This window comes from Micromys minutus (genome assembly GCF_963924665.1).
Source record: "Micromys minutus genome assembly, chromosome: 24".
Lineage (NCBI taxonomy): Eukaryota > Metazoa > Chordata > Mammalia > Rodentia > Muridae > Micromys > Micromys minutus.
This window is the reverse complement of record NC_137959.1, coordinates 3041553-3067977: the sequence shown is the minus strand read 5'-3', so window position 1 is coordinate 3067977 and position 26425 is coordinate 3041553. Positions and strand designations below refer to the sequence as shown.

General features: G+C 44.0%; 1 protein-coding gene across 2 annotated transcripts; it reads right to left on the bottom strand.

Moving 5' to 3' along the window:
- Positions 1–3471: 3471 nt before the first annotated feature.
- Positions 3472–25919, bottom strand: PRMT9 (protein arginine methyltransferase 9). Of its 2 annotated transcripts, none has more exons than XM_080937219.1 (12): positions 25603–25919; positions 22631–22779; positions 20222–20458; positions 18729–18896; positions 17406–17508; positions 15894–16000; positions 14517–14709; positions 12608–12791; positions 8733–9447; positions 4842–4995; positions 4019–4141; positions 3472–3748 (listed from the first exon to the last, which is right to left on the bottom strand). In XM_080937219.1, exons 1-12 carry the CDS (start codon positions 25789–25791, stop codon positions 3533–3535), a joined length of 2538 nt encoding a protein of 845 aa, XP_080793345.1. In that variant the 5' UTR covers positions 25792–25919; the 3' UTR covers positions 3472–3532. The 2 variants fall into 2 exon arrangements, with proteins under 2 accessions (XP_080793345.1, XP_080793346.1); XM_080937220.1 differs by having other exon boundaries at positions 3611–3748; positions 4019–4088.
- Between the last annotated feature and the right edge of the window lie 506 nt (positions 25920–26425).

Below are 26425 nucleotides of genomic sequence, written 5' to 3'. Positions count from 1 at the left end.
TTCTCTAAGGAAAGTCATGCCGGGCTGGTTTGTGGAGTCTGTGTTTGCCTCCTCAGAGCTGGCGCTGTTGTTACTTGAAACTTAACCTCTCATCTCTCTCCCCTACCTCTACTGAACCAATGTTCTTCTTTCCTCTTCATACCCACAGGAATACCCTAGTGCACAAGGTACGAGTGCACAGTACCCCTTTACTTCCTACAATAGTGAGGGTGATTGGCTTTTATTTGGCTATTATGGTATGTTCACAGTTGGCCTACCCTTGATTGTAGCATTAAATAAAGAAGGAAAATAGCACCGTGCCACACTGGCAGACTCTCTGGCCCAGAGCTCCCCAAACCTCTCACCCAACTCGTTAAATTACCATGGCAGGCTTGGTGCACCCCACCATCGCACCTTCCTCTGGAACTCAGTTGAGTCACCTCATGAAGGAAAACACCACAATCTTAGTTTAGAATCAACAGGTAACAGTCGCTGGGCACAGCTAACATCCTATTAGTAAGCCATTTAAAATTAGTCCTCCTTGTACCCTAAGTTCTCTCTCCCTCCAAAAAGGCCACAAGTCCCTTTTCTCCTTTCTCCTCTCTGACCTGGAAGTCCTGCCTACTCCTCACCCAGTGATTGGTCCCCTGAAATCTTTATTCGTTAGGGGAAGGTCCTTGCCACACTTGATAGCAATTACTATTGCAGACATATTGTCAGAGTACTAGGAGCAGGCCAGGAACAGCAATCTAGAAGAAAACAACACCTCAACTTTGTTAGACCTGTATCTCTCTTGGACACTATGAACACTTTCACTAAAATTTTTTTAAAAAGTGACATAATTAAAAAAATTATTCTTAGGTTTATTTTTATTGGCCTATGTATGTGTGCCTGGTGTCTGAGATCTGAAGAGGGAGTCAGGTCCCTGGAACTAGAGTTACAGATGGTTGCAAGCCACATTGTGCTAGGTACCAAACTTGGGTCCTCTGCAAGAGCAACAAATGTTCTTCCGGTCGTATTTTATCTTATGTGTATGGTATTCCACCAGCGTGCGTGCCTGGTACCCACGGAAGCCAGAAGACTGTACCAGAGCCTTGGGAACTGGAACTTCAGACTATTGTGAGCTGCCATGTATGTGCTGGGATCCAAACCTCTGCACGAACAGCCAGTGCTCTTAACTGTTGGGCCACGTCTCTAGCTCTAAGGTAATGAGCCAACAACCTAAGGAGAAGTGTAAGTTCAGGGCGAAAGCACAGGAGACTGGAACACCGAGCACTGCAGCCCTGTGAGCTCCCAGATCCACAGGAGCTGGACCTAAGGAGAGCTCAGGAGACTCAACGAACTCAGAGCTGCAAAAGTCACATAAAGCCTGGCTCATCAAGATAAACTTAACGAAATGTCCAAGGTCTGAAAGACAGTCACTTCCATCGCAGACTAAACCCCGTGTGGTGATCAGAACGGCCCACAGACTCATGGGGATGGCACTAAGTGCAGCCTTACTGGGGAAAGTGTGTCACTAGGGTGGGCTTTGAAGTTTAGAGCTCAAGTCGGCCCAGCGGCTGGCTCACTCTTTTCCACTACCTTCGGATCAGGGTGAGAATACAGAACTCTCAACTCCTGTCCAGCACCATGGTTTCTGCCATGACAATATCAGACTAAGAAACCAGCCCCGATGAAATGGTTTTTTTTCTTTATAAGGGTTGCTATGGTCATGGTGTCTCTTCACAGCAAGCTGAAGAGGCCTCAGGGAGTGCATAACACTATTGGAACAGACTCAACTTCCCAAGACTGCTGAGCCAGGCTAGCGGAAGATACTGGAAATTACCTTCTGGACTGAAGAAAACACACACACACACACACACACACACAAGGCTATGGGGAAAACTAGATGCTGCAAGTGCTGTAAAACAGATGAAGACTAGGAACAGCAAACATTACACACACAGGATCGATGTGCATCTTCTCAGAAGCCCTGAATAGCAATGCTCCCAAATCCCCAGAGACACACAGTGTTGGCATCAAAATAACGATCAATCTGTTTGCTGCCTTCGAAAAATGTGTCACTGTTACAAACAGATGGTACCATGGGGTGTGTCTTAGTCAGGGCTTCTATTCCTGCACAAACATCATGACCAAGAAGCAAGATGGGGAGGAAAAGGTTTATTCAGCTTACACTTCCACATTGCTGTTCATCACCAGAGGAAGTCAGGACTGGAACCCAAGCAGGTCAGGAAGCAGGAGCTGATGCAGAGACCATGGAGGGATGTCACTTACTGGCTTGCTTCCCTTGGCTTGCTCAGCCTGCTTTCTTATAGAACCCAAGAGTACCAGCTCAGAGATGGCACCACCCACAATGGGCTGGACCCTCCCCCCTTGATCACTAGTTGAGAAAATGCCTTACAGCTGAATCTCATGGAGGCATTTCCTCAAGGGAGGCTCCTTTCTCTTGATGACTCCGGCTGTGTCAGGTTGACACAGAACCAGCCAGCACAGGGTGAAGTGATAGGAAAGGTGTTCCAAACAAATGGAGCTATAAACAAGCCAACTGTCACTATTACAACTAATACCCGGCAGAGCCAGTCAAAGGCCTACGAAGTCATTTTATCGAAGGTGACAATCTATCAAGAGGACGTTACAGAACTAATAACAAGTCAGACCCAAAACACTGGCTGAAAATCTATTGTTAATATGAAGGCAGAAATGAACGAAACAGAAGAGTCAAGTGGGGCTGAGCTGGTTCTTTGAGCAGATAAACAAGGGATGGGGATGCAGCTTACCAAAATGTTGACTACTGTGCCCAAAGCTTGGAGCCTGGTCCCCAGAAGTTGAGAGATAGGAGATTCGGAAAGTAAAAATTAGCCTCAGATACATAGCTAATTTGAGACCTGTCAGAGGTACTTAAGGCCCTGTGCAAAAAAAAAAGAACACAGAAAGAAACAAAAGGAGAGAGGGGAGAAGGAGAGAAGAGATCAGAACAGAGACAGAGATGCAGACAAGGGCAAGGACTTTCTGAAATATGCTAGATCACTCAGAAAATAATGTCAACAATTAAAAATGGGCTCCCATGAAGTTACAAAGCTTTGCAACAGGGCATTCAAATCAAAATTTGAATTTACACAAAATCTGCTTTAGCATTTTTATGCTTTTGTTTGCCGCTGATGTTTAATTTTCTTTTTGCCAAAGTAGAGAAGAAAGCATTGCCTCCTGAGGACACTTCTCCCCGTGCCCTCTGCTAACAGAAGCAGGCTCTGGTTCACAGCCACTGCGGCCAGACTTTTACACATTGCCCCATTGTAAGCCAAGATCTCGAAACCTTAAACACTTGCTTAACTGACATGACCATGAGGCAGACACCTTTTAATTCACTACACAGTCCCAACAAAATGGGTTTCTAATCTAAAGAAACAAAAGATATTTCCCTGTCTAAAAAGCAAAGTCTACATTTTAAAAATAATGTTACACACACCTTAAGACTTTTATCACGGGCTTTATTATCGCAACCCTTAAACATTTGAGATTCCGAGGCTTCTCTTACATCCGCTGTACGACAATCTCACTGCTTCACTGTGATGCTGACGTTGCTTTTGTGATGCTCAACATTAAGTAGAAGCTCCTCCCCCACCTGTACTTGGATGGGATTATCCAGAACCACTGCAGCTTGTTTCCAGTGGGAGGCTTCACCTGAGGTGTCCAACCTGACCTCGTCATCAAGGCACAAATGAAACCAAAATGGAACGGCGGTCACTCGTCCAGACCTGCACACACGGACCTGTAGACAGCAATTGTGAACATTCTATCAAGGAAGGTAAGTCTTTTTATCCTTTATCAACTCGAATAAAAAAACTAACAATATATCTAAGCATGCATTCTAACTGAATTATAACTATCCATAGACACTAATATTTATGTAATCTATGTTTTCATGTTTAGAAAACAGGATTTAACTCTTCAAAGGCAATGAGCAGGCGTGAAGACAGTGCCTCTTGTTTAGGGTCAGTGTCTTGAAACGACAAGAGCGATCATTTGGAGCTGTCCTTACCTTTACCTCCCTATTGGAAGTGTTCAAATATGGAGTCATCAGATCTAATCTCAGCAGTTCCACTGGCTGGCTTAAAGGAACACATGGCAAAGAAGATAAATCCAAACACACGCGGATAGGCACCTGAGGAGAGAGTCAGTCAGGGCTCCCCCGGTAATTCTAGGTCCAGATCTGCTCCCCTCTTCTAGACATGAGCAATGTACACACAAGACTCACATACTAAAGTAATTCTTCTAAACATTACAGTGGAAAGATCTATCTTATCCCGCTTCAACCCCACACGGCTTCCCTGGACTCTATCTAGACACAATTAAACGTACACGTGTGCACATATTAAACGCACACATGTGCACGTCATCCGTGCGGATGCCACTCTTTCAAACTCTCTTCTGCTTGTTTCTTAAACCGACACGAGCCTTCCCTCTTGTGCCCCACACATCTCTGTTATGCAGACAGATGGCCCAGACCTGGACTCCAGCTGCCCGTGCCAATCACTACCCAATCTGAAGTTTTATTTATATTTATTTCAGTATAGAATTTCAAGCTTCGGATGCTTCTGTTACAAAAGTACAACCGTCTATTGCAAGTGGAAACCTCTTGTTCTTCCTTTATTCTAGAGCAGTGATTCAGAGCAAACTGTCCCTTTGACAAAAGCCCTCGCTTATTCTAACCCTCAGGCGGGTTTCTATCCCTGACGTGCTCCTCTACTCCAGGAAACTGACAGCCCTTTTTATCTAGCTAAACCTACTAACTAGGTAAAAACTCAAGAGGAGAGACAAGACACAAGGAGACGTCCTGGCTGAGCGATTCTCTAAGCACTTACCTGGAACTGGTTAATAAAAGGTGCTATGTTTAAGCCAAGGGTATGCTCTGTCCCTTGAACGGCACTCTCTTCTACCAGCGCCTGTGACTCCACAAGCATCCCAAACATCAGCACATACTGGGGGAAGATCTTGCCTCCAGACTGCAATAAACACCTGAAAAGGGGTAAATGTCTTAAAAGCCTTTTACTTCCCTGCATTCTGTAGCTATAAGCAAGCATGGTGAATGAATGAGGTATGGAAGGTAGTCTGGTGATTCTTGTCACTGTTTCTAGTAGCTCAGAATCTAAACCATTCACTAGAAATGTGAGTGCCCTTTTGGACTGTTAACTCAGGAGAAAGACTAAGGTAAATTCTTAATAACAGGCCACAATCATTAACGGTGAACCATCCTTACATGGAAATCAAAATGCTCCAAAATCTAGCACTTTCTGAACACCCGTACAACATAGTATGTGAGCAATACGTGACTTGATGAATAGGATTCCATAAAAAGACAAGTACATTAAAACAGTGGAAGGCTGCTTAAGACCGTATATAAGGTATATATGAAACACGGATAAATACCGTGTAGACTTAAGCTTCTTCCACACACCGTCACTATGTGTACGGACGTGATCAGCTGCAACACTGCTGGTCCCAAGCATGTCAGGCAAGGTCAAGTCTGACTGGGGAAAAGATCTCCTAAGATCATCAGGGTGTAAAGTGTGTGGTAAATTATTCCCTGAACTATTCTGTACCTTTTCTGACCGTCTGAAATGATCACTGTCTATAAAGATTAAACCCTGCAAATGCAAATGTCTATGTAAGCTGAAATAGTGTAGGACGGAAACCAAGACGGAAGTTAGCAGAAGGCTGGCTTGTGCCAGCGCACTTCCGCCCCCCTCCCTCTCCCTCCAGTGCCACAGGGACAGCGCTCACAGCACTGCTTTGGCTCTAGGGGACTTAAGTAGGCCGTACCTAGACAGAGAGGTGTGACCGGAAGACAAGTGTCTGGGGGAAGCCGGCGCTCCCTACATGGGAACATACGTCTGTAGAAAGGACGTGGAGGCCGTACAAGGCAGAATCGGTTCCCATATGAGGGTGGGCACTAAAACCACATGCAATATTGTTTTTCATACTGAGCCATAAAAGGAAGCTGAGCTAGAAGACAGAGTAAGGTCCGTATGCCAAGTGAGACTATCCCTTATCGGACAGCAGGTCTTACTTGCACTGAAAATTTTGGGGATCTCCTACTTGAACTTCTAGAACAGGGACTAGTGAGAGGTTGAACACTGTCACCTTGAATATCTTTTGCAGTAAACTTTACACCCAAGTTACACAGACTAGCCATCTACCAGTTTGTACATATCTAAAAATAATATGCATAAATGTTTAAATTTTTGCTACATGGCTTCCCTAAATAGATCATTAAGCTTTAGAGGCTGGGGAGTCAACTCAGTGGATAAGGCACCACAGTCCAAATGGAAAGAGCAGAGCTTAGATCCACATCACCCAGGTAAAACAGCAGCCTGCCTATAATCCTAATTCCTACTGGGGTGGAGGGAATCCTCAGGGCAAATTCAAGAACTAGACCAGCCAAATCAGCAAGCTGTGCACCTCTTAGAGACAGGACAGAAGAACAAGGGATGCACTGAGTCAGTTTTAGGTTGTCCATGACATAGGACTCACTCTAGGCTCACACAGTCGTGTGCTTACAGGTTCACATTCATGCCTTACACCTACCAGGCTTATCCCCATACGTCTAGGTGTCTGTGACTTGCTCTCCTATGCTGTTCCTAACAACTTGTTTGAGTTCCAGAGAAAGTCAATAGCCAGTCTCAATAAAGCAGCACGACTTTCAACAAAACCACTACTATTAGCTAGTAAGCTATTAAGATATTAGCCTATTAATTTTCAGCCAATTTACTTTAACTTTCCAAAATTTGAAGCTCAAGAAAAGTTCCAAGAATGGTAACAAGTGCTTCCCCTTAATTTATTAAGATGCCTCACACGATGCTGGAAAGAACATTTCTCCACAATTAATTTTAAATTAAAGATTTATCTAAAATTAATTAATTATCCAGGGGCTGGAGAGATGGCTCAGCGGTTAAGAGCACTGACTACTGTTCCAGAGGTCCCGAGTTCAAATCCCAGCAACCACATGATGGCTCACAACCATCTGTAATGAAATCTGATGCCCTCTTCTGGCAGACAGGTGTATATGCAGATAGAGTGTGCATACATACATACATACATACATACATGCATGCATACATACATACATACATATTCCCCCACAGCGTTAGCTGAGTGGCTTAGGATTCCAGTCAATGCTAACACTATCTATTGTGCCACACAAGTTAAAGGGCTCAGTCCCACATGACTGCGCCCTTCAGATGCCAGCCCTAAACCCAAGATGCCCGATATACCACAATCACTAATAGACACGGAGCATTCACACAACTCCTTCTTTGAGGGAGTATCTGATAATGTGCTAATGTAGCTCACAAACTAAGAAAAACACATTACCTCAATGTAATAATACTACAAAGGACAAGACTCAGAAATGGGAATCTGAGAGACAGCTCAATTGTTAGGAGCATTTGCTGCCCTTGCAGAAGACACGGTTTCCATTCCTAGCACCCATTATGGTGGTTCACAACCATCTGTAACTCCAGTTACAGGGGATCCAACATTCTCTTACGATGTCAGGCATGCTGTGGTGCAAGTACACACTCGCAGGCAAAGCATACTTAAAATAAATCTTAAAAAAAGAATTTAAAGACAAATGTACTGAAAAATGGCCAAACATGGCAATGATTTATACTAACACCATATTTGATTTTTATCTTGGCTTTCTGTTGTTCTGTTGTTTGTTTTGAGCACAAAGCTTCTTAAACACAGGAGTCTCATAGTCAAAAGAATGTTAAGAGTATCTTCTGTACACCAAGGCCATTTCAGGATCTAGGAACTCCTAGACTCTCAGGTTTGTTCTCCAAAAACAAAGTCTGATCCCCTGGCCTAGTCTCAAAGCCAGACTGTGCTATCACTAACACCCAGTGATGCCGTACACATAAAGAAGCCCCTGCAAATCCTCAGGGATGGAGCTGAGAGCTTCCGCGCACTCAGCGTGTACAGGTCGCTGGACAGCATGTCCGGAAAGACCACGGACATCCTGCGCCCTTCCACGTGCTGTGCCCCATGCAGCTCTCGGACTCCTCATCTGCATCCTTTATAACAAACAGGTTAATCTAAGGCAAACACTGTCCAAGTCCTGTGAGCTGCTATAACAAATTCAACCAGATCTGAGGAGGGTTTTACCCGCTGAGGGACCCCTCGGTCTGTACCTGGTGGTGTAGAAGTATAGAAGTTGCTGGCTCTCCTATAGGTTCTACGTCGACCTGCAGACAGCAATGCCAGAGCTGCAGAGTTAAAGACCAGCAGCCGGTGTCTGAGAACTAACTGGTCGGTGTGGGTGCAAATCCCTGAGAGCTACCACAGAGCACCACAGCAGGAGGGTGCAGCAGAAACAGCTCTGAGGAGGTGGGGCATTCAGAGCACCCCACTCTCCCTCCCCTATTCTGATGTGCTCACCCACTCTGGAAAGCTTGTGAACGTTCCATCCGGAGCTTTTGTGAAGACTCACTTACAGTTTCAGGAAAGACCTAAATTGTCAACCACAGTCTAACCTGGCAACCACCCGCCTCTACCCCAAACCTGCCTAGAGGACCTCGCAGAACAAACCCTCATGTCAGGGTGATGTCAGGGTATAGTTAGAAAACATTTGTCTCATCCCTTTGCCCACAGAATTTAAAAAAGAAAAAAAATTACGAAAAAAAACAACAACAACAACAAAAAAGAAACAAGAAACCTTAGCGCGAACCCCCTCGCACTCCTGCTTTTTGCTTTACCTGGATATTGCGGCCTTCTCCATGATCTCCTGCTGGATGAGCCCAGACGGCTCGATGACATCTAATACGATTATGCTCCACAACTTGTCTGACTTGGGCCTTTGCAGCACAGCAGCTTCATCCTCTATGTGTTGCAACCAAAACTCAAGTGTTTCCTTAGGGAAGTGATTGGCTTCAGCTATGAGGTCCAAAGCGATACAGTGCTGATCTTTCTCCACCGAACTGTAGGGCTTAACGTGACCAAGTGTTCCAGCAAGTACTGGCAAAAGAGAGAAGCCTTCAGACACATCCAGCACGTAGAAAGGGTCGGAGGTGCTCGGTGTGGTATTCTGTCCACTCTCAGAGTTCATCTCCATGAACTGACAGTGAGTGTCCATGGGCTGGCACAGCGTCTCCGGGGCCAGTGAAGACAACACCTTCCTCATTGCTGTCTTGAAGGCTTCATGATATGGGATGTTATTAAGCAACGCAATCTCTGTGGGCTCTAACACACAGGTCTGCTCCAGAGCTTCTGGTCTACTGGTCTGAAGGTTAGCCAAAGCACTACAGAGTTCAGCCTCATTTCCTAGAGAGAGCAAGTCTTTACTCTTGGTAAAACTTTTTATAACTTCCATTTCGTGTTCCAAATGCAAGATCCTGATCCCCTGAATTTGTAAGTAACAATCGTGACAAGATGCCTCCATTGTCACTCGGTCACCAGGTTGTATCCAGTAGTCTTCATGTGTAAGAAAGAAAGGGAGAAAAAAAATATATATATATATATACACACACACTCACACACATACTGTCTTAGGATCTCTATTACTGTGATAAGCACCATGATAGAAAGCACTGAGGGAAGGGTTGATCTGGCTTACATTTCTGTATCACAGCTCATCACTAAAGGAAGTCAGGGCAGGAACCTGGACGCAGGAGCTGAAGCAGAGGCCATGGAGGGGTGCTGCTTACTTTTTTTGGAGACAGGTTCTTTGTGTAGCCCTGGCTAACCTGGAACTTGCTCTGTAGACCAGGCTGGTTTCAAACTCACAGAGATCTACCTGCCTCTGCCTCCTGAGTGCTGGGATTAAAGGCAAACACTACCATCACCCAACTCACCCTAATTTCTTATAAAATTAGCAACACCACCCCCAAGAGATGGCCCCACCCACAGTGGGCTGGGCCCGCTGCCACCAATCACTAATATGAAATGCTCTACAGGCTTCCCTGCAGCCCCATCTTGTGGAGGCATTTCCTTTATTGAGGTTTCCTCCTCTGAGATGACTTTAGCTTGTGTCAAGTTGACATAAAACTACCCAGCACGAGCCCTCATCAGCTTAAGCTGAGAACAGGAAAACACGGCTGCTGCTCTTCTTGGCAGTTATGCCGTGGTACTGGCACCTCCAAAATGCTGGGGTTTCTTGTTATAAGTGGGCTGCACCTCAAACTTGCCATGTGGCTGAAGCTGGCCTGAAACTCCTGGTTCTCCTCCCTCTACATCCTAAGTGTTAGGATTGCAGACGGGAGTTACAATGCCCAGCTTTATACTGTTTTTACTAGTCAGTAGATGTGCTGCCAAACTAAGGAAGACCTGGGGATACAAGAAGGCTTTGTCTATAAGCAAAGAGAGATGAAATTCAGCAATCAATACCGTTTAACTTAATAAAGACTCATTTTGGCTTAAATAGACACTGTGTTCTCTAAAGGTAATTTCTGAAGAAAGCACACACAGTGGTATCATTACTCCTTAAGCATCTGGAAACTTGCATGTTTAGGAACACCAAGGTTTAAGGAAAACTAAGTCCTGCGGTGAGGACTATTCTGTGCTCCTCTGTGAGTCTCCACATATGGTCCATTTCTACACCGCTCATGAATGACTGTCATTCTTCCTATCAGTTCCAGATGAAAATACACTCTATATCTAGGTATGGTGGGGCATGCCTACAGTACCAGATGGGAAGCTGAGACAGATCGATTGAGCCCATAAACCCTAACTCCCTGAGTTCAATTCCCAGAGACCAAGTAAAGTAGAAGGAAACAGCTGTGCTCTGACCACATGCATACAACGGGATATGCGCTCCCCTAAGAAACATCTCACACATCACATGAACAGACACACACAAATATTTTTAACTAAAAAAAAAAAAAAAAAACCAAAGTTGTTATTTTTGTGTTTGTGTTTAGGCATTTAAAATGGTCTTTGCCTGAAAATTCTTCAAGAGATATTTAAAATTACTATAAGAGAATGAAACTAAACACACAGATTTTAAAAATGTAACTTGCTGAGCTCTTTTTTGTTTATATATTTTATCATTCCTACATCACTCTAGGGTAGACAGCACTGTCCTTTTTTCAGATATGACCCAAAAACAGCTCTAAGAACTTACAAGCAAGGCCAGCCAGCAAAGTCATTCAGTAGAACCAAGATCTGAATATAAATCTTCAGACCACAGTTTGCTGGCTTTGGCAAATTAGATCCTTGATTAAGAGACTGCACAGAAATATACTTCCTTCCTGTTTTAAATGGGTAGATCTTTTCCATGAACTTAACTGCTGAGAACATTGAAACCCAACAAACTACTTTAAACATTCTTCCTACACATAAAATATCTTTAATATAGATGTTCCCCAGAGAAAGAAGTTCATGGATCTCCAAATTCTCTTAAAACACCAAAACTTTGTACTTCTAGGACTGTATACATTTTAATTTCTGTATTTATTTACTGGATGGGGGGGAATACACATGCCCTGACGTGTGTAGTTAAGAGGACAACTTGAGGTCAGTTCTCTCCTCCCACCATGTGGGTTCCAGAAGCAAACTCAAGTCATTAGGACTAGCAGCAAGAAAGTACCTTACCCACCGAGCCATGTCTCTAGCCCCACTACACACGAGCTGTTCAAACGTCATCTATGGGTTAAGTACTCCTATACTTAATACTTTTATTACCCTCTTTGTTTTTAAAAAATGAGGCAGTACTCTTCAGAAGCATTTATGCTAAAGTTAGAACAAAACTGAGAATATTAGCATGGTTTCTGAGCAAGGACAACAGGCAAATTCATGAAGTATCTTACTTATTTTTTTCAAAGCAGCATTCTTTCACCTACTGATAACTAACACTCAAAACTATCAAATAATTAATAAGAGTTATATCTGAGGGGCATGAAGTAATTTTTGTTTTTCCTTAGAGACAGGGTATCACTATGTAGTAACCCTGGCTGGCCCCAAATGGCTTCCAGGGTGCTGGGACCAAAGCTGTGACAGCGGATACAGCATCTGCTGTTTTGTGACAGAGAACCTTTGACCTCCAGGGACTCTCAGCTCCTTCTCTCTCACTTGAGTGATGACTTAACCCCTGTTACTACTGAGACAGCTCTCAGTATGCAGCCTCCTCAGCCCAGACCTTTCTATGTAGACCAGGCTGGCCTTGAACTCCAAAGATCTGCCTGACATGCTGTGGTTAACAGCACACAATACCGCAGCTGGTTCCAACCTCTGCTCAAAACTACACATTCACTATTTAAATTTACTTTTAAACAAAGAAATTTATAATTCTGGGATATTTAAGTAACACCTCTTTTGCTGAACACTTCATCTCAAAAGTAATTATTTTTTTCTTTTTGGTCACTGACAGTTACTTGATTAAAACAACAAATTTTGTCTGTCTGATTGGTTTGGTGGGGAAAGGTTTGGTTTAAAAAAATTTTTTAAAGATTTATTTATGCATGTTAAAAATGTAAATGGATGTTTTGTCTGCATAACAGAAGAGGCCACTGGCTCCCGTGGGACCATGTGTGCAGAGTTCTGAGCTGCCCTGTAGACAGCACGGATCTAGAGCAGCAGCCAGTGTTCTTACCCACATCTCTCCAGACCCTACGTGTTTTAAGGAGACAATACTAACCCTCAAGGCCCTGCACTGGATACACAGCCTGTTCCCAACAGGTTTCCTCACTAGGGCTTGTGGACAAACTGTGCTCGTCATCAAGCTGGAGAACAAACCAAACCATAACCGCATCCAGCATGCCTTCTTTGACAGCAGGAACATTGAGGGAGTATGGCTTCTTAGTTGCAAGACTTTTTAATTCCTGAAAAGAAACGCAAAAAGGATGAGAAAGCAGAGGTCAGGAAAGTGGTGAGGAGCCAGACCCTTTGAATAATAAGAGAATGAGAGGTTTTATAAACTGACTGCATTTCCCCAGTGTCACACCACAGCCCAGCTTCTAAGTAAACAGCCCTGCCCTGCGCACACACACACACACACACACACTCAAATAAAGATGAATCACCAGTGACAGTGCTGACTGACACACACAAGTGTGCACAAAGCACTGGAGTCGTTTTACCCTGGAAGTTTGTGTGTGTGCACACTCACATAAAGAAAAGCAAGCCAGAATGAGGCCCTTCAACAAGTGCACAGAGAAGGTAGGACTGGGCTTCTGCACTCTGCCCTGTGCGCCTCAGAAGTACTCAGTAGGCAAGCATTACCTTTAAAGCTAAAACCTGTAACAGGTCACACAGTGTAAGGAAAAATCCAAATAAAAACTGTAACAAGAAAAGACCAGCTGTAGGGTTTGTGAGTGAGTTGTATTCCTATTACTCCCTGGACATTGTGTCTGGTCAGGAATGACCTGAAAACACAAGGCTGCTCAGCATCTACAAAAGCAAACTTAAGAGAACTGCAGACATCCCAAAGAAAAGGCAAGGAAAAGAAAGGGACTGCATTTTAAAATCTCACGCTAAAACAGCCTTCTTTCACAGTGTACACAAAAGGAGCATCTGAAACATGGTCATGAATGCTATTCTTTCTTCAGGACATTAGAAACAAATTTTTATTTAACAGTTTTCGGACTTTCAGACTCTGGGTTCCTTATGCATACATCTTATCATCCACAAATACATAAACACACACACACACATACACACACTAGCAAGTGCCAGGTTCTGGGTCCAATCCCTAGCATTCCCCCCCCCCAAAAAAGGCCTACATGCTCTTTGCCTCAGGAGTCCTTCAGCCCTTGGTGAGATGGGATGCTATTACCCTAACACTGGTTCTCAGCCTTCCTAATGCTGAGACCCTCTCATACTGTGGTGACCCCGCAACTACAAAATTATCTTCACTGCTACCTCATAACTGTAATTTTGCTGTTATGAACCATAATACAAGTATCTGTGTTTTCAGATCTGAGAGGATCATTTGACAACCAAGGGTCATGACCCACAGGCTGGAAACCACTACCCTGACAACCTGATGTAAATTTAGATTATCAGGGTTAGATTATTGTTCATTAACTTGAGAAGAGAGGGTGTCAAGGAGAAAATAAAGATCTCGGCTGGAGCACTGGTCCCTGTTTCCATACACAAGGACGTGGCAGAAGCTTACATCATTTCATCCGAGCAGCTCACACGCCATCTTATTTCTACTGTCACGGTGCATGCTCTCACAAAGCACACCATACACCCCTAACAAACCCTAGCGAGCTTTCCCCTTACACTGAAAAGAATACTCTTTGAAGGGGAATTTTAATTTGCTGCTAATCATTTCTTTGTAAGTAAAACCTCATGTGCATTCAAAGAGTAAGGCACAGCCAGGCAGAAGTGGCAGTGGTGGTGCGCACCTCTGATCACAGCACTCTGGAGGCAGAGACAGGCAGATGTCACAGCTGGAGGCTAGCCTAGTCTGCAGAGTGAGTTCCAGGACAGCTGGGGCTACACAGAGAAACCGTGACCAAAAAAAAAAAAAAAAAAAAAAAAAAAAAAAAGAACACACACACAAAGATAAGAACAAAGGTAAGAAGTAAACTTGTTTTTACCTGAAGATTATTGAAGTCAACCTTCATAATCTGAAAGCACTCTGTCAGGGGCTGGTACCCTCCCGGGATCCCACTCATCCTCTCGGTTGTGTATGGTTCAACTGCTCCTTCCGTATCTGCAGAAGAGCAGGCTGGGCTCTGAAACGTCACAGTTGTTGGTAAGTGTATACCAGCAATGTCCTTAGCACCAACCCTAGTCAGAGTTGAAAGAAAAAGTAAGGTGATATTTTAAATTATCAAATATCATTGTCTAATAGCTGAGAAAATGTAAACATAATGAAATAGGACCTCATGGCCACAGATTTCTTAATTCTATATAATCACATAAAGAAAAAAATGATAAATAACCCCATATTAAAATCAACACTTTTGTGGAATGGAGAGATGGTTACTGGTTAAACACCTCTGCTGTCCTTGAAGAGTCCCTGTGTTCAGCTGGGTTCCAGCACACACAACAGATGTCTTACAACTACCTACAACTCCAGCAATACCCTCTTATGGCCAACACAAACACACATGCAGAAAAGTAAATTTTAAAACTCTTAAAAAGGAAAGTATTTACAGGACATATATTCAACAAATGACTCGTACTCATATTCAGAAAATGTGCTTTTGAATTTCAGCAAGTTACGAGACAAGAGCAGACAGAGCACTTGGGTCCTTCACCAAAGCGGACAAGATAACCAAGTAAAACAGGGATCAGAGGTGAGCGCCACACCACACACTCCACAGGATGGGCACGGTCAGCAACAGGCCTGCCCGAGGAGGGCAGCGGTCCACACCGCTGTATTCGCTGGCACTCTTTAATGAGTTAAATTTTCTCACAGAGACATTTATATAACACAGAGAGTCACCAGTACATTCTCATTCAACCAACTTGGTAACTGAGGCCCACCTGTCTGGTTGGTATCCTGGGCTTACCAACTTCTAAACATTTTTACTATTACCCCGTAACATGAGACAAAAGGATTAATGAGTAAGTCACACCAACATGAGCAGTGGCTATTTTTGGGAATCAGTTCACGGTGATTTTCTTTTATTCCTCAGTACTCCCTGTTTGCGTGTTACCTTCACACAGAAAGCAGACATCTTTAATAGATTTAAATTTACATTCTGCCCAATCATTGCACTGATGAAATTACCAAGAAAATACTAAAATTGATTTTCACATTGGAAATCCTTACTTGAATGTCAACTAAAACCAATCTGAACTTACATATTTTTCTACACAAAACTTGCAGAGTAAGATGAATGAAAATTCCCATCAGCTGGCTCTGATCCTGGAATCCCACTTAAAATAAGTGAGACTTAGCATCACACTAACAGGTCCAGCTGCCTCTGCCCCGCCCCCACCCGAGCACTCCTGTAACCACTTACCGATGATGCCTTCGGATCTCTGCACACTCGACTGCCATCCCAAAGATAACAACACCAGCCGGTATCACTTTCCCATACTTCCCGCAACTTCCATCTCCACCTTTAGTCTGAAAATATAACAAAAGTCACATTACATTTACAAATTAGTGTGTGTGTGAAAAAATTTCTCCTTTAAAATTTTACTCTTGTGTGTATGTGTAATACATAAAATATATGTAATCTAATGTTTAGAAAACAAGTACAAAGAGAAAAAGAGTGTTGTGTAAAGCTATGTCACTCTATATAGGGAGCCCAGCCGTGGAGACACTGCCTGTATTCCTAGCACTGGGGAGGCAGAGGCAGGAGAATGTCTGCGTTCAAGGCCTGAGTTCAAAGCCTGGTCTACAGAGAGAAACTGTGTCCTGAGAACTAAAACGGGGGGGGGGGGGGGGGGGGGAGAAAGCACTAGCTACTGTAGCAGAGACCTGGTTCGATTCCCAGCATCCACAAGCAGCTCACAGGCCTAACGCCAGTCCTACAAGATGTGACATGCCTTCTGACTTCCACAAGCGCTGCACACATGTGACAGTCACACACAAACATCTAGTAGCTATACACACACATCCAACACGCAATCACACACATGTGAGAGGCACACATGCATGCTGGGGAAAGTTAAATACAAAAAATGGAAATAAATAAATCTTTAGAAACAGAAAGAATAAAATCAGACTTGAAATATAACTCAGGAGCAGAGCACCACATATGTAAGGTTCCAAGTTCAACTCCTACCACCAGAAAAAAGGAAAAAAAAAAACCAAAGTCATCATTATTTAATTGAAAAATAAACTTCTCTGTATTAAATACAATCATCTTCTATAAAGATGATTTTACTAGAGAGGTGGCTCAGCAGTTAAGAGCACTGGCTGCTCTTCCAGAGGGTCCTAAGTTCAAATCCCAGCAACCACATGATGGCTCACAAACATATGTCATGAAATCTGATGCCCTCTTCTGGTGTGTCTGAAGACAGCGACAGTGTACTTATAATAAATAAAAGTATTTGGGAAAAAAGGGTGATTTTACTAAAGTTTCTTAATATATACAATATGTATATAATAAATTAACTAATATGCATATGACTTGTGGGCTCCAGTAGAATAGTTCAGTGTGCTCTCTAGTAGCCCGAATTTACTGAGTACCTTAAAACATTACTGAACTAATATTAGTACCCTCTTTTCTAGAGCTCTGCCAAAATTCCACGCATGGACAACTGTGATATTCAAAGTTCTTCCCTCTTCTACTCAAGAATGTTAGTCTCTCCACAGATAAGCTCAGTCACTGCCTGCCTTCCAGCAGAATTCTTTTCTGTAAGTACGCTGTATTACACTGTTTGCCAAGTGCTTTCCTCGTGTTTCTTTCTTCCCATATACAGTTGTGCTCTGACATATTTTTCATGTCTCCCAAACATTCTCGGGGCTCAATATGCCTCTTAATGAATTCTTAATCAAATGTCAGTGGTTTTGTGCTGCTTACCTTTGGTTGCAGAAGTAAATGCTCCCACGCATGAATTAAACTCTCCACAATTCCTTCTCCAAATACACCTGCATCGACAGTTTCTGTTACAACTAGGGACACTCTATAGAATGATGTTTTAAAGACATATGTAAGTAAACTGATATGCTATTTCTATAAAGCTGTCAAAGCTGAGAGAAAAGGGCAAATGTGTTATAGAAAAGTCTTTAAAACGTTGTAATACATCTCATTTCATTATCTTCCCCTGAATCCTGAGCTGCCCCTTGGGTACCTCTCTCCTTCTTTAGCTCCTTCCCCTTGCTCGAGGCACAGAAGGACTTGCACTCCCAGACTTTGTTCACAGCCCAAGTCCTTACGAGTAACTGGTACCCACACCTTTCCTGGTCCCTGCCTGAACATTGAACATTTAGCTTCTAACTGTAACACAATCTAAGTGTTTTTCTCCTGTCCGGGAATGGTGGTTTATGTCTGTAATCCCAGAATTTGATGATCAGGCAGAAGTTAAAGGTAATCTCTGACTACATCATAGGTTTGAAGGTAGCCTGGGCTACATAAAACTCTGCATTAAAAAGCTAAAACAAATCAGGCAGGAAAACACATCCACAGACTCTCTACTGTCAATGGTCCTTCCTTCTCAAAGTTTGTTTGTTTATTTATTATTGATTTTGAGACAGGGTTTCTCTGTGTAGCCCTGGCTGTCGTGGAAATAATTCTATAGACCAGGCTGGCCTCAATCTCAGAGAGATCCTGACCACAATGAGATAGAGACACAGACACAGGGCTTCTAAGATGTGCATAGAGCAGTCAAAGGACACACCCCAAAGCACTCATCTACTGGCACTTTAAACTTTCATTCTGGTCAAGGACATAATGACAACATGTCTGCAGGGGGAACTGCTCACACTGTAAGCATTTATGTAGCACTGCTGACCTACAGGAAGTCTGTCTACTTTAAAGAATAAAACCACATCAGTTTAGCTGCATGTGGTGGCACACACTTAGTCCCATCACTTGGGAGGCAGAGGCAGGTAGATCTCTCTGAGTTGGAGACCAGCCTAGTCTACAAATAAGATCCAGGACACTCAGGGTTACACGGAGAAACCCTGTCTCAAAAAACAAAACACACGAAAAAATATATAAATTAGTCACATGCTAAAAAAGCATTTCTCACTATCAATTTTTCTTGAGTTCTAAAGTACTTTTTAAAACATGTTATTATAAAAACCCTGTATTTTATTAACTAGGTGAAAAGATTGCTAGCACATTTGTTAACATAAGAAGCTGAAAATGTATCATAACGTTTTCAGTGGATTATAAACACACCTTTCAGGAATGTGTTTTGGAATTTCTATATCAAGTGACGTCATATGCAGGAGCTTTATCCCATTTTCCATCTTGTTTGCGGCCACGACGTCACAGGCGAGCTCATACATGGTCCTGGATAGCTCGCAGGCATACACTGAGTGTGCACCAGCCTTTTTAGCAAACATGCTGCAAAAGAACAGATCCGTTCTATCTTTTTCCAGCTTTAAAAAAATGATGATGCTTCAAACATGGGATCTTCCTCCCATTCTTACTGTAACCAGTGCTGGCTCTGCCTCTGAGGACTAGCAAGATGGCTCAACAGGTGAAGCATTTGCACAAGCAAGTGTGGCAACCCAAGCTCAATCCCTGAAACCCAGAGGAAGGTAAAAAGACTAAAGAGTTAACTTCTGATTTCCACAGGCATACTGTGGTGCACAGGCGTGCACATACACAGACATAATAATCTAATTTAAAATTAAAAACATAGTGGCACACACCTTTAATCCCGGCACTTGGGAGGCAGAACCCGGATGGATCTCTGTGAGCTCCAGAACAGCCTGGTCTACACAGCAGGTTCCAGAGCTACACAGAGAAACTCTATCTCAAACTACAACTACAACTACTACAACAACAACTACTACTACTACTACTACTACTACTACAACTACTACTACTACTACTACTACTACTACTAGTAGTAGTAGTAGTAGTAGTACAACTACTACTACTACTACAACAACTACAACTACTACTACTACTACTACTACAACTACTACTACTACTACTACTAATAATAATAATAATAATACTAATACTAATAATAATAAACTAGTATACTCGTTTAAAAACAAATCATTCAATAAGTAATGATACCCGCTCATCTGTTGTGCTTTTGGTGTCTTGAGACAGGGTCTCTACAGCACTGGTTGTCCTGGAACTCATTATGTTCACCAAACTGACCTCAAACAGAGATCCTCCTGCCTCTGCTTCCCCAGTGCTGGGATTAAAGGTGTGTATGCCACCACACCCAGATCAGCACATACACAATTAAAACATGACAGGCAATGAGTTTAACTAGATTCCACCAGAATGTTAATATAAAAATATTCTTCGATTCATTATTCAAACTTTCAATAATCCCAAGTATTTCTCAGTTTACTTAAACTTTTGATAAGTAAAATCATAGTAAAAAGTACAATACTAGCACTGTATCGATAATTCTAAAAATACTATGAGAAACAACTGTATTTTTATATACTAATGTAAATGTAATAGAAAATAATAATTAGGGCTGGAGAGGTGGCTCAGTGGTTAAGAACAATGACTGCTCTTTTAGAGGTTCGGAGTTCAAATCCCAGCAACCACATGGTGGCTCACAACCATCTGTAATGAAATCTGATGCCCTCTTATTGTGTGTCTGAAGAGAGCAACAGCGTACTCACATATAATAAATAAATAAATCTTTTTTTAAAAAAGAAAAAAGGAAAAAGAAAATAATAATTACAACAAACCTCAGTATTCCAGTTCCTGTGCCAATATCCAGAACCGTCTTGGAGCCCGAGCGCACTGCCTTCTGGATTGCTGCGTTATAAGTCTCATTTCTCTTGGTGTCATTAAGCATAATGAAGTGCCAGCGCTCTACCAACCAGTTTGCTACACGATAAAAGTTCTCCTTCGCATCGTTGAAATCAGGGTTAAGCTTCACTGCTTTATGAAAATACCCAGCTGCCTCATCTCGAAAGCCCATTCTAGAGGGAAAAAGACAGAAACCATTCAACTCTATGTGGTCATCTACAGTACCACTGTTCATACACTAGCCAGCCTGAAAACCCTTCATTGCTGCCCAGATCCCAGAGCAGTCCACCTCCTCTGCAAAACATTCTGTGAGGATGGCGCTCTCCTGACCGTTCGGAATGCCTACGTAAGCATTAGGCGTCCTGTGGATGGCAGTGGGGCATTAACGAAATTAACTGGTACTGAACTGAATATGAGCAGAGAAAGTGAAAGACCAAGGGGAATACGACCACGTCATCTGAACGGTGCTTTCTCAAACTGTGATGAAGATCTCCCTGTCACAGCTCACCGCAGGCAGCCTACACTGTTCACCGCCAGTGCATCTCACAAACCATCAGACCTCAGCAGCCTCCAGAAGGTCTATTCTATGAGCTCCTTGACCAGAGACATGGATTCTATTAATGCCAAGTGCTCCACACAGCTGTTGTGAATTAGCAATTTACAGAGCACACATTCAACAGAGCAGAACAGGTAGAATGATTCTCACTCGTTTATCACAAGCACCTTCTACCAGCATCCATTCTAAAGAAACCCAATCAGACTATTCATTCTGGGCGTGGGTGAGACAAATAGGACCAACTAACAAAAGAGCAGAGCTACATTAAATTGTAGGTGTTCATGCTTTAGTTTAAAATTAAAACATTTGAGGTCAGAACATGTTATTCCTTTGTTGCCCTGAAGGTAGAGATACCTTGTTTATATGCTGGAACTGCAGAGCATACTCACAGCAGAAAATACAAGGTATTGATATAAAAGCCTCCCCACAGTGAGCCCAATTATGTAACAATGAAGACTACTGTTCAACGAATTGACTTTGTCAGAACAGGAGGATACACTGAACAGAGACTGTGTATCCTCCTGTCCCCACACAGCCCTCTAAGTCAAGTAAGGACTTGGGAGGAGGAGACAAAACTACTAGGTTGATTTTTGACAGCTAATACTTTAGATACATGCAGAGCATCACAAGAAGGGACATATGAAAAGACAGCCACGTATTAAATCCCTTACTTTCGGAAGTACAACTTGCCAATCTGGCAGAACCAAGTTCCTTCCCCGTTACTTTAAATCAGTCTAATTCAAAAGCAATGCTAAGCTTTCACTGTAGGTCCCGGGACTGCTTGGAAATGAGGAGCTCAGGTGGCAGGTCAGACTGCTGTGCTGAGAAGCCTGCTTACAAGACTGACCTCTGACTGGGGTGAGTACTTCAACTGACGAATAATTCAACGTGCCTCGGTGTTTACATAAGTCATGTGATTATGCTGGGAGTCCAGAACTTGGGGATTCACCACATGGAGGTGGCGGTTCCTGAGCACACAGCCTCCAATAAAAACCCCGTGTAGGCCTCAGAGGGGCCTCTCAGACTGCCAGCCTATGTCTTGCTGCTGAGGCAGGAACTCCACTGTGACTTGGACAGGCCCTGAGAGGACTCTCTTGGCAATGCTCCTTTTCCCCTTTGCTAGTTTAGCTACCCAATCAAACTAAGCCAGCCAGTTACCGACTTACTACCAAACTTGCCCATTTTGCTTGCTGTGTGAAATCTGGCCATTTAGCAGTTTCCCACCAATCACTACGAGGTGCAGGAGACACCATTAACTCCCTGTGTGCATGGGAGGCAACAGCAACGGTCAGTGATGGGCAGTCCTGGAACTCTGCCCTAGTGAGACATCTTATTAACAGTACGCTCCAAACTTCCCCACTAGGCTTTCTCTGAAACCCCAAAAGGACAAAGAAAAGACTCACCAGTTTTCTGCCAAGGCATCCGGTGAACCCCAGCTGTGCCTTTTCAAATAAGGACTGAATCTGAGTCCAGTGAGGAAAACTCTCCCTCGAATGCTTCCTCAGTGCTAAGGGTCTGACTCTTATAAACTCGCCTTGCGCTGACAAGATAAGGGTTCCTGCCACTAAGCCTGAAAACTTCAATCCCCAAGCCCTACTTGAATCTACAAACAAACATAGTGCTGCATATATGTAGTCTGTGGCTAAAAGATGTCATAAGCCCACAAGTTGCAGGCTGGACTGAGCTGGTGCTAACACTGTACTCAATACCAAACGAAGTGAGTTAGTGTATGATTGATCTTGCTTTGGCCTGCTAAAGATAATTCTTTAACAGTGAAGTCACGACAAACCTGAAGAGATGCTCTCCCATACTGTTGCAAATCACTTCGTCATCAGGAAACAGCTCCAAGGCCTGCTCGTAGCAACCAAGTAAGTCTTGTATTCGACTCAGTGCGTGAAGCTCTTCAGCCCACTTGAAAAGTGTATACTGAAAAGTTTCCTTTATAAATAAGAAGAAAGAACAAACTAGTAAACAAGCACGAGGAATACACAACTCTAGCTGAGGACTCCAGCAAGAGTGGCTGTGACTGAAAGGATGATGGCCCCCAACTGCTGACCTTTAGTAAGTACTGTTCCCCAAATGCAGTCTGAAGAAGAATGGCCCCCACAGGCTCACATAAGCGCTTAGTCACCAGAGAAAGGATAGTCTAACAAGATTAGAAGAACCAGATGAGGCCTTGTTGGAGGGAATATGTAGCTGGCACGGGCTTTAAGGTTTCCAGAGTCTGTCTCCCACACCCCTTTCCTCCCTACCTTCCTGTACATCAGGATGTAGCTCTACCTTACTGCTCTAGCACTATGCATGCTGCCTTGCTCCCCTCCATGATGAGAATGAACTAAACCTCTGAAACTGTAAGCCAGCCCTCCCTCCAAAGGGTTTGGGTCACTTCTCCAGCTCTGCCCTCTGTAGCACTCTAGGCTCTGGTTGATTCCACTGCTGCTGTTCTTGGTGGTCATCCCATGGCACTGGCATCTCCAACACACTGGGATCTTCCGCTGCAACTAGGCTTCACCAATAGCCTCTCTAAGCCCCCTTCAAGGTGCCAAACCTCAACTCCTCTGCATGACCTGTTCAGTCCTGGGCCATCAACTGCAGCTAAGGGCTGCACCCTCACCAATGGCCTCTCACAGTCTCAGGCCTCAGCTGTTCTCCCTGACCCCTTCATATCCCCAAAACAAGTACAACCTAGGTGATTCTTATACATTACCAAATCCAGTTACAGTACATGGTACAACTTTGGTTATTTCCGGAACTCAGCTTCCTTGTGATCTCAGAAAATAGCTCCCAGAAGACTTCACCTCAGTGATGCTGGTCTGTAGGGTTCTTTAACGCTTCAACCTCTCTTCTAGCCCACCACCCACCAGAGGTAGGGTAAAAGAAAGGATAATAGAAAATGGGGGCGGGGGGTGGACCTATTTAGAAAGAGTTCTTTGGGGCTCTACGAATTCTCGTGTCAGCAGTCCAGCCCACTCGACAAACACCAAACATGAATCAGCAGTTAACAGTTCAATCCAGAAGAAACCATGAGGCTCTGCCTATCAGCAGGAGTCCACTGAGGCAACAAGAAGCCACCAGAATATTGCAAGAAATTCTTTGGTGGGATACTCTCTGTGAAGTCATGACAAGGGACGACGCAGAGCAAGGCGAACCAAGGCAAGAGCTTGGTCACATGGTGTGGTTGTTTTTATATTCTTTTTAATCATCACACATCCTTTGAAATGTCTGCTTCCGCAAAACATCACATGACATAACTGAGTCCCCAAAGAAACCACAAATTTCCACTTCACTGGTCTCTTCTTAATCATGGCTAATTTCTCTGTTTCAGCATCAACTGCCCTGGTCACCCTTCTGCTCTTGGCCATAAAGCTACTGCCCCTGCTCAGGCAAGGCTTTCCAGTGCAGCCTTTTGAAGCAGGAGCTTCCATACTCCAGTAAATTACCCCTCATCTGTCCTCTCTACGTAAGCCCAGTAAGCTCACTACTTCCTCCAGAAACCTGTTTGTTGGGATTGTAGGAGGAAGGGCAGGTACAGTTTATATATTCCCCTGGATAAGAATTTTACCAACACAAGCCCTGATCATCTACACTCAGCCAAATTTTATATGTACTTTCAACACACAATGTTTATCTTGTCTGTTCTCAGAACTCTGCAAAGAACTGTGTTGGTCCACTCTGATAAGTTATTTCTCTCTCGGTGAAATGTGCCAATTTAAACCACATTAGATTAATTAAATGTAGGTTTATCGGGAAGCTCCTCTCAGGTGAGCAAGTTCACTGGCCCCAAGGAAGGAGATCACGGAAGTTGCTATGGGATGGTGGGAAGCGGAAAGAAAGAGAAAGGGTGTAAGAGAAGGGGAGAGGGGGCTAAGATGTCTAGATTACATAGGGAAGAGCCTCTGGGGGAGGGGCAGCCAAGCTTCTGGGCTGGAAAGTTCAGGGTTGGGGAGAACATGGAAGCCAGGTTGCTTTGATATGTGAAATATGCACCTCAACCCTTGTCAGAACCACATACTATTCTGCTTCTGTCTATCAGAGGAACAAACTGCCCAGCATACTATCATATTCTGAAGTAAACCAACTAACTGGTCCTGAAATTTCTAATTCCAAAAGCCTGATGCTACTGACATCTAGTGGGCAGAGGGCACACCGCGCTGTGAAACAGGAAGACTGGTGCAAAATGTCAACAGTGGCCGATTGAGAAACTCTGGACTAAACAAAGCAAGACTGTCCACAGCTTAAAACTGAACATGCAATTAATTAAGTTACTTTTTGAAATCGAGATTCTAATATTAAACAAATACAGTAGTTCAACAGGTGAACTGTTGCAAATAAGATGGAGCAACAAATATTGAGTCCCTTAAGACTTTATCCAACCTGAAGATACTCCGCATTCCTTCTACACAGGATAATGCAAAGCCTACAAGGCAGAGTTAATTTTGATACTAGAGGAGAAAAAGAACCACCCAGTCTCATTCGCATTTAAAGAGCCTCTGGAATCTTAAGTGAGGCAGAATTTTTTAAACAGATGTGTGACAACTTTTGTCTTTTATTACTAAAACCTGCGAGGGGCTGTAGGCTGTAGGGGAGCCCAGTACGGAATCGACTCCCACAGTAGTCTATTTGTCTGCGCCCCCCCTCTGCCAACACACCCCCACAACACACACACACGCACGCACACACACGCGCGCGCGCACACACAGATACCCTGCTGTGGCTGCTCAGATCACAGGATTTGCCAGCCGCAGAGAAGGAAGGCCTCACCTTCACGTCCTCTTTGAGCTCTGGCGCCAGGCTGAGCACAAGAAGGTAATGGGCGTAGGCAGTGCCGAAGTCCTGGTCGCCCAGACAGTGCTCCGCGCTCTGCAAGGACCGTGCCACCAGCCGGTCCCGGCCGACCGTGCCTGCGCCACCCCCGGCGCCCCGGCGGGTCCTGGGCCTCGAGTTCGGCATGGCTGAGTTTCCGCTCGGAAGCCCACGAAGGAGAACGCCCTCGTCCAGAAAAAGAGAGTCTCCACGCCTCGCTCCCCGGACCGTCGCAGAAACAGGACCCCCGGAGGAGCGCGCTGCACACAGCGGGAAGTCCCGCCTTCTCCGCGGCCGACGGAGCTGCGCACGCATCCGCGGCGATGCGCGGTGATGACGTCACGCCGGGGCGAGCACCGCGGACCCCTATGGTCTGTGAGATCCTTCTCTGGGACAGGGTATTTTGGCAGGCGGCAAACAAAGGTTTCCACCCTCTCGCCTGCCTCCTGGAGTGTGAGGCAGCAGGGTTCCGGACTGGTGTGTGTGATTCTCCAGGCCTTCTGGATCTCAGCTCACCAGACTCACTACTGCAAAACGAAATAAAAGCTCTTTAAATTGTGTACTCTCTTACCATTAAGTATTCTCACAAAACCCAATGAGCAGAACTTAGGATCACACTGAATAAAGAAGTAAAGGCCATCTCTGAGAACCCCTTCAAGGCTGATGAGTGGGATTGGTACAGCTAAATCTGAATTTCCTGATAACATGCACATTAATACAGAATACTGTGGTCAAGTGTGGCCTCTAAGATATAAAACCGAAAGTTTAAAGCAATGGATAG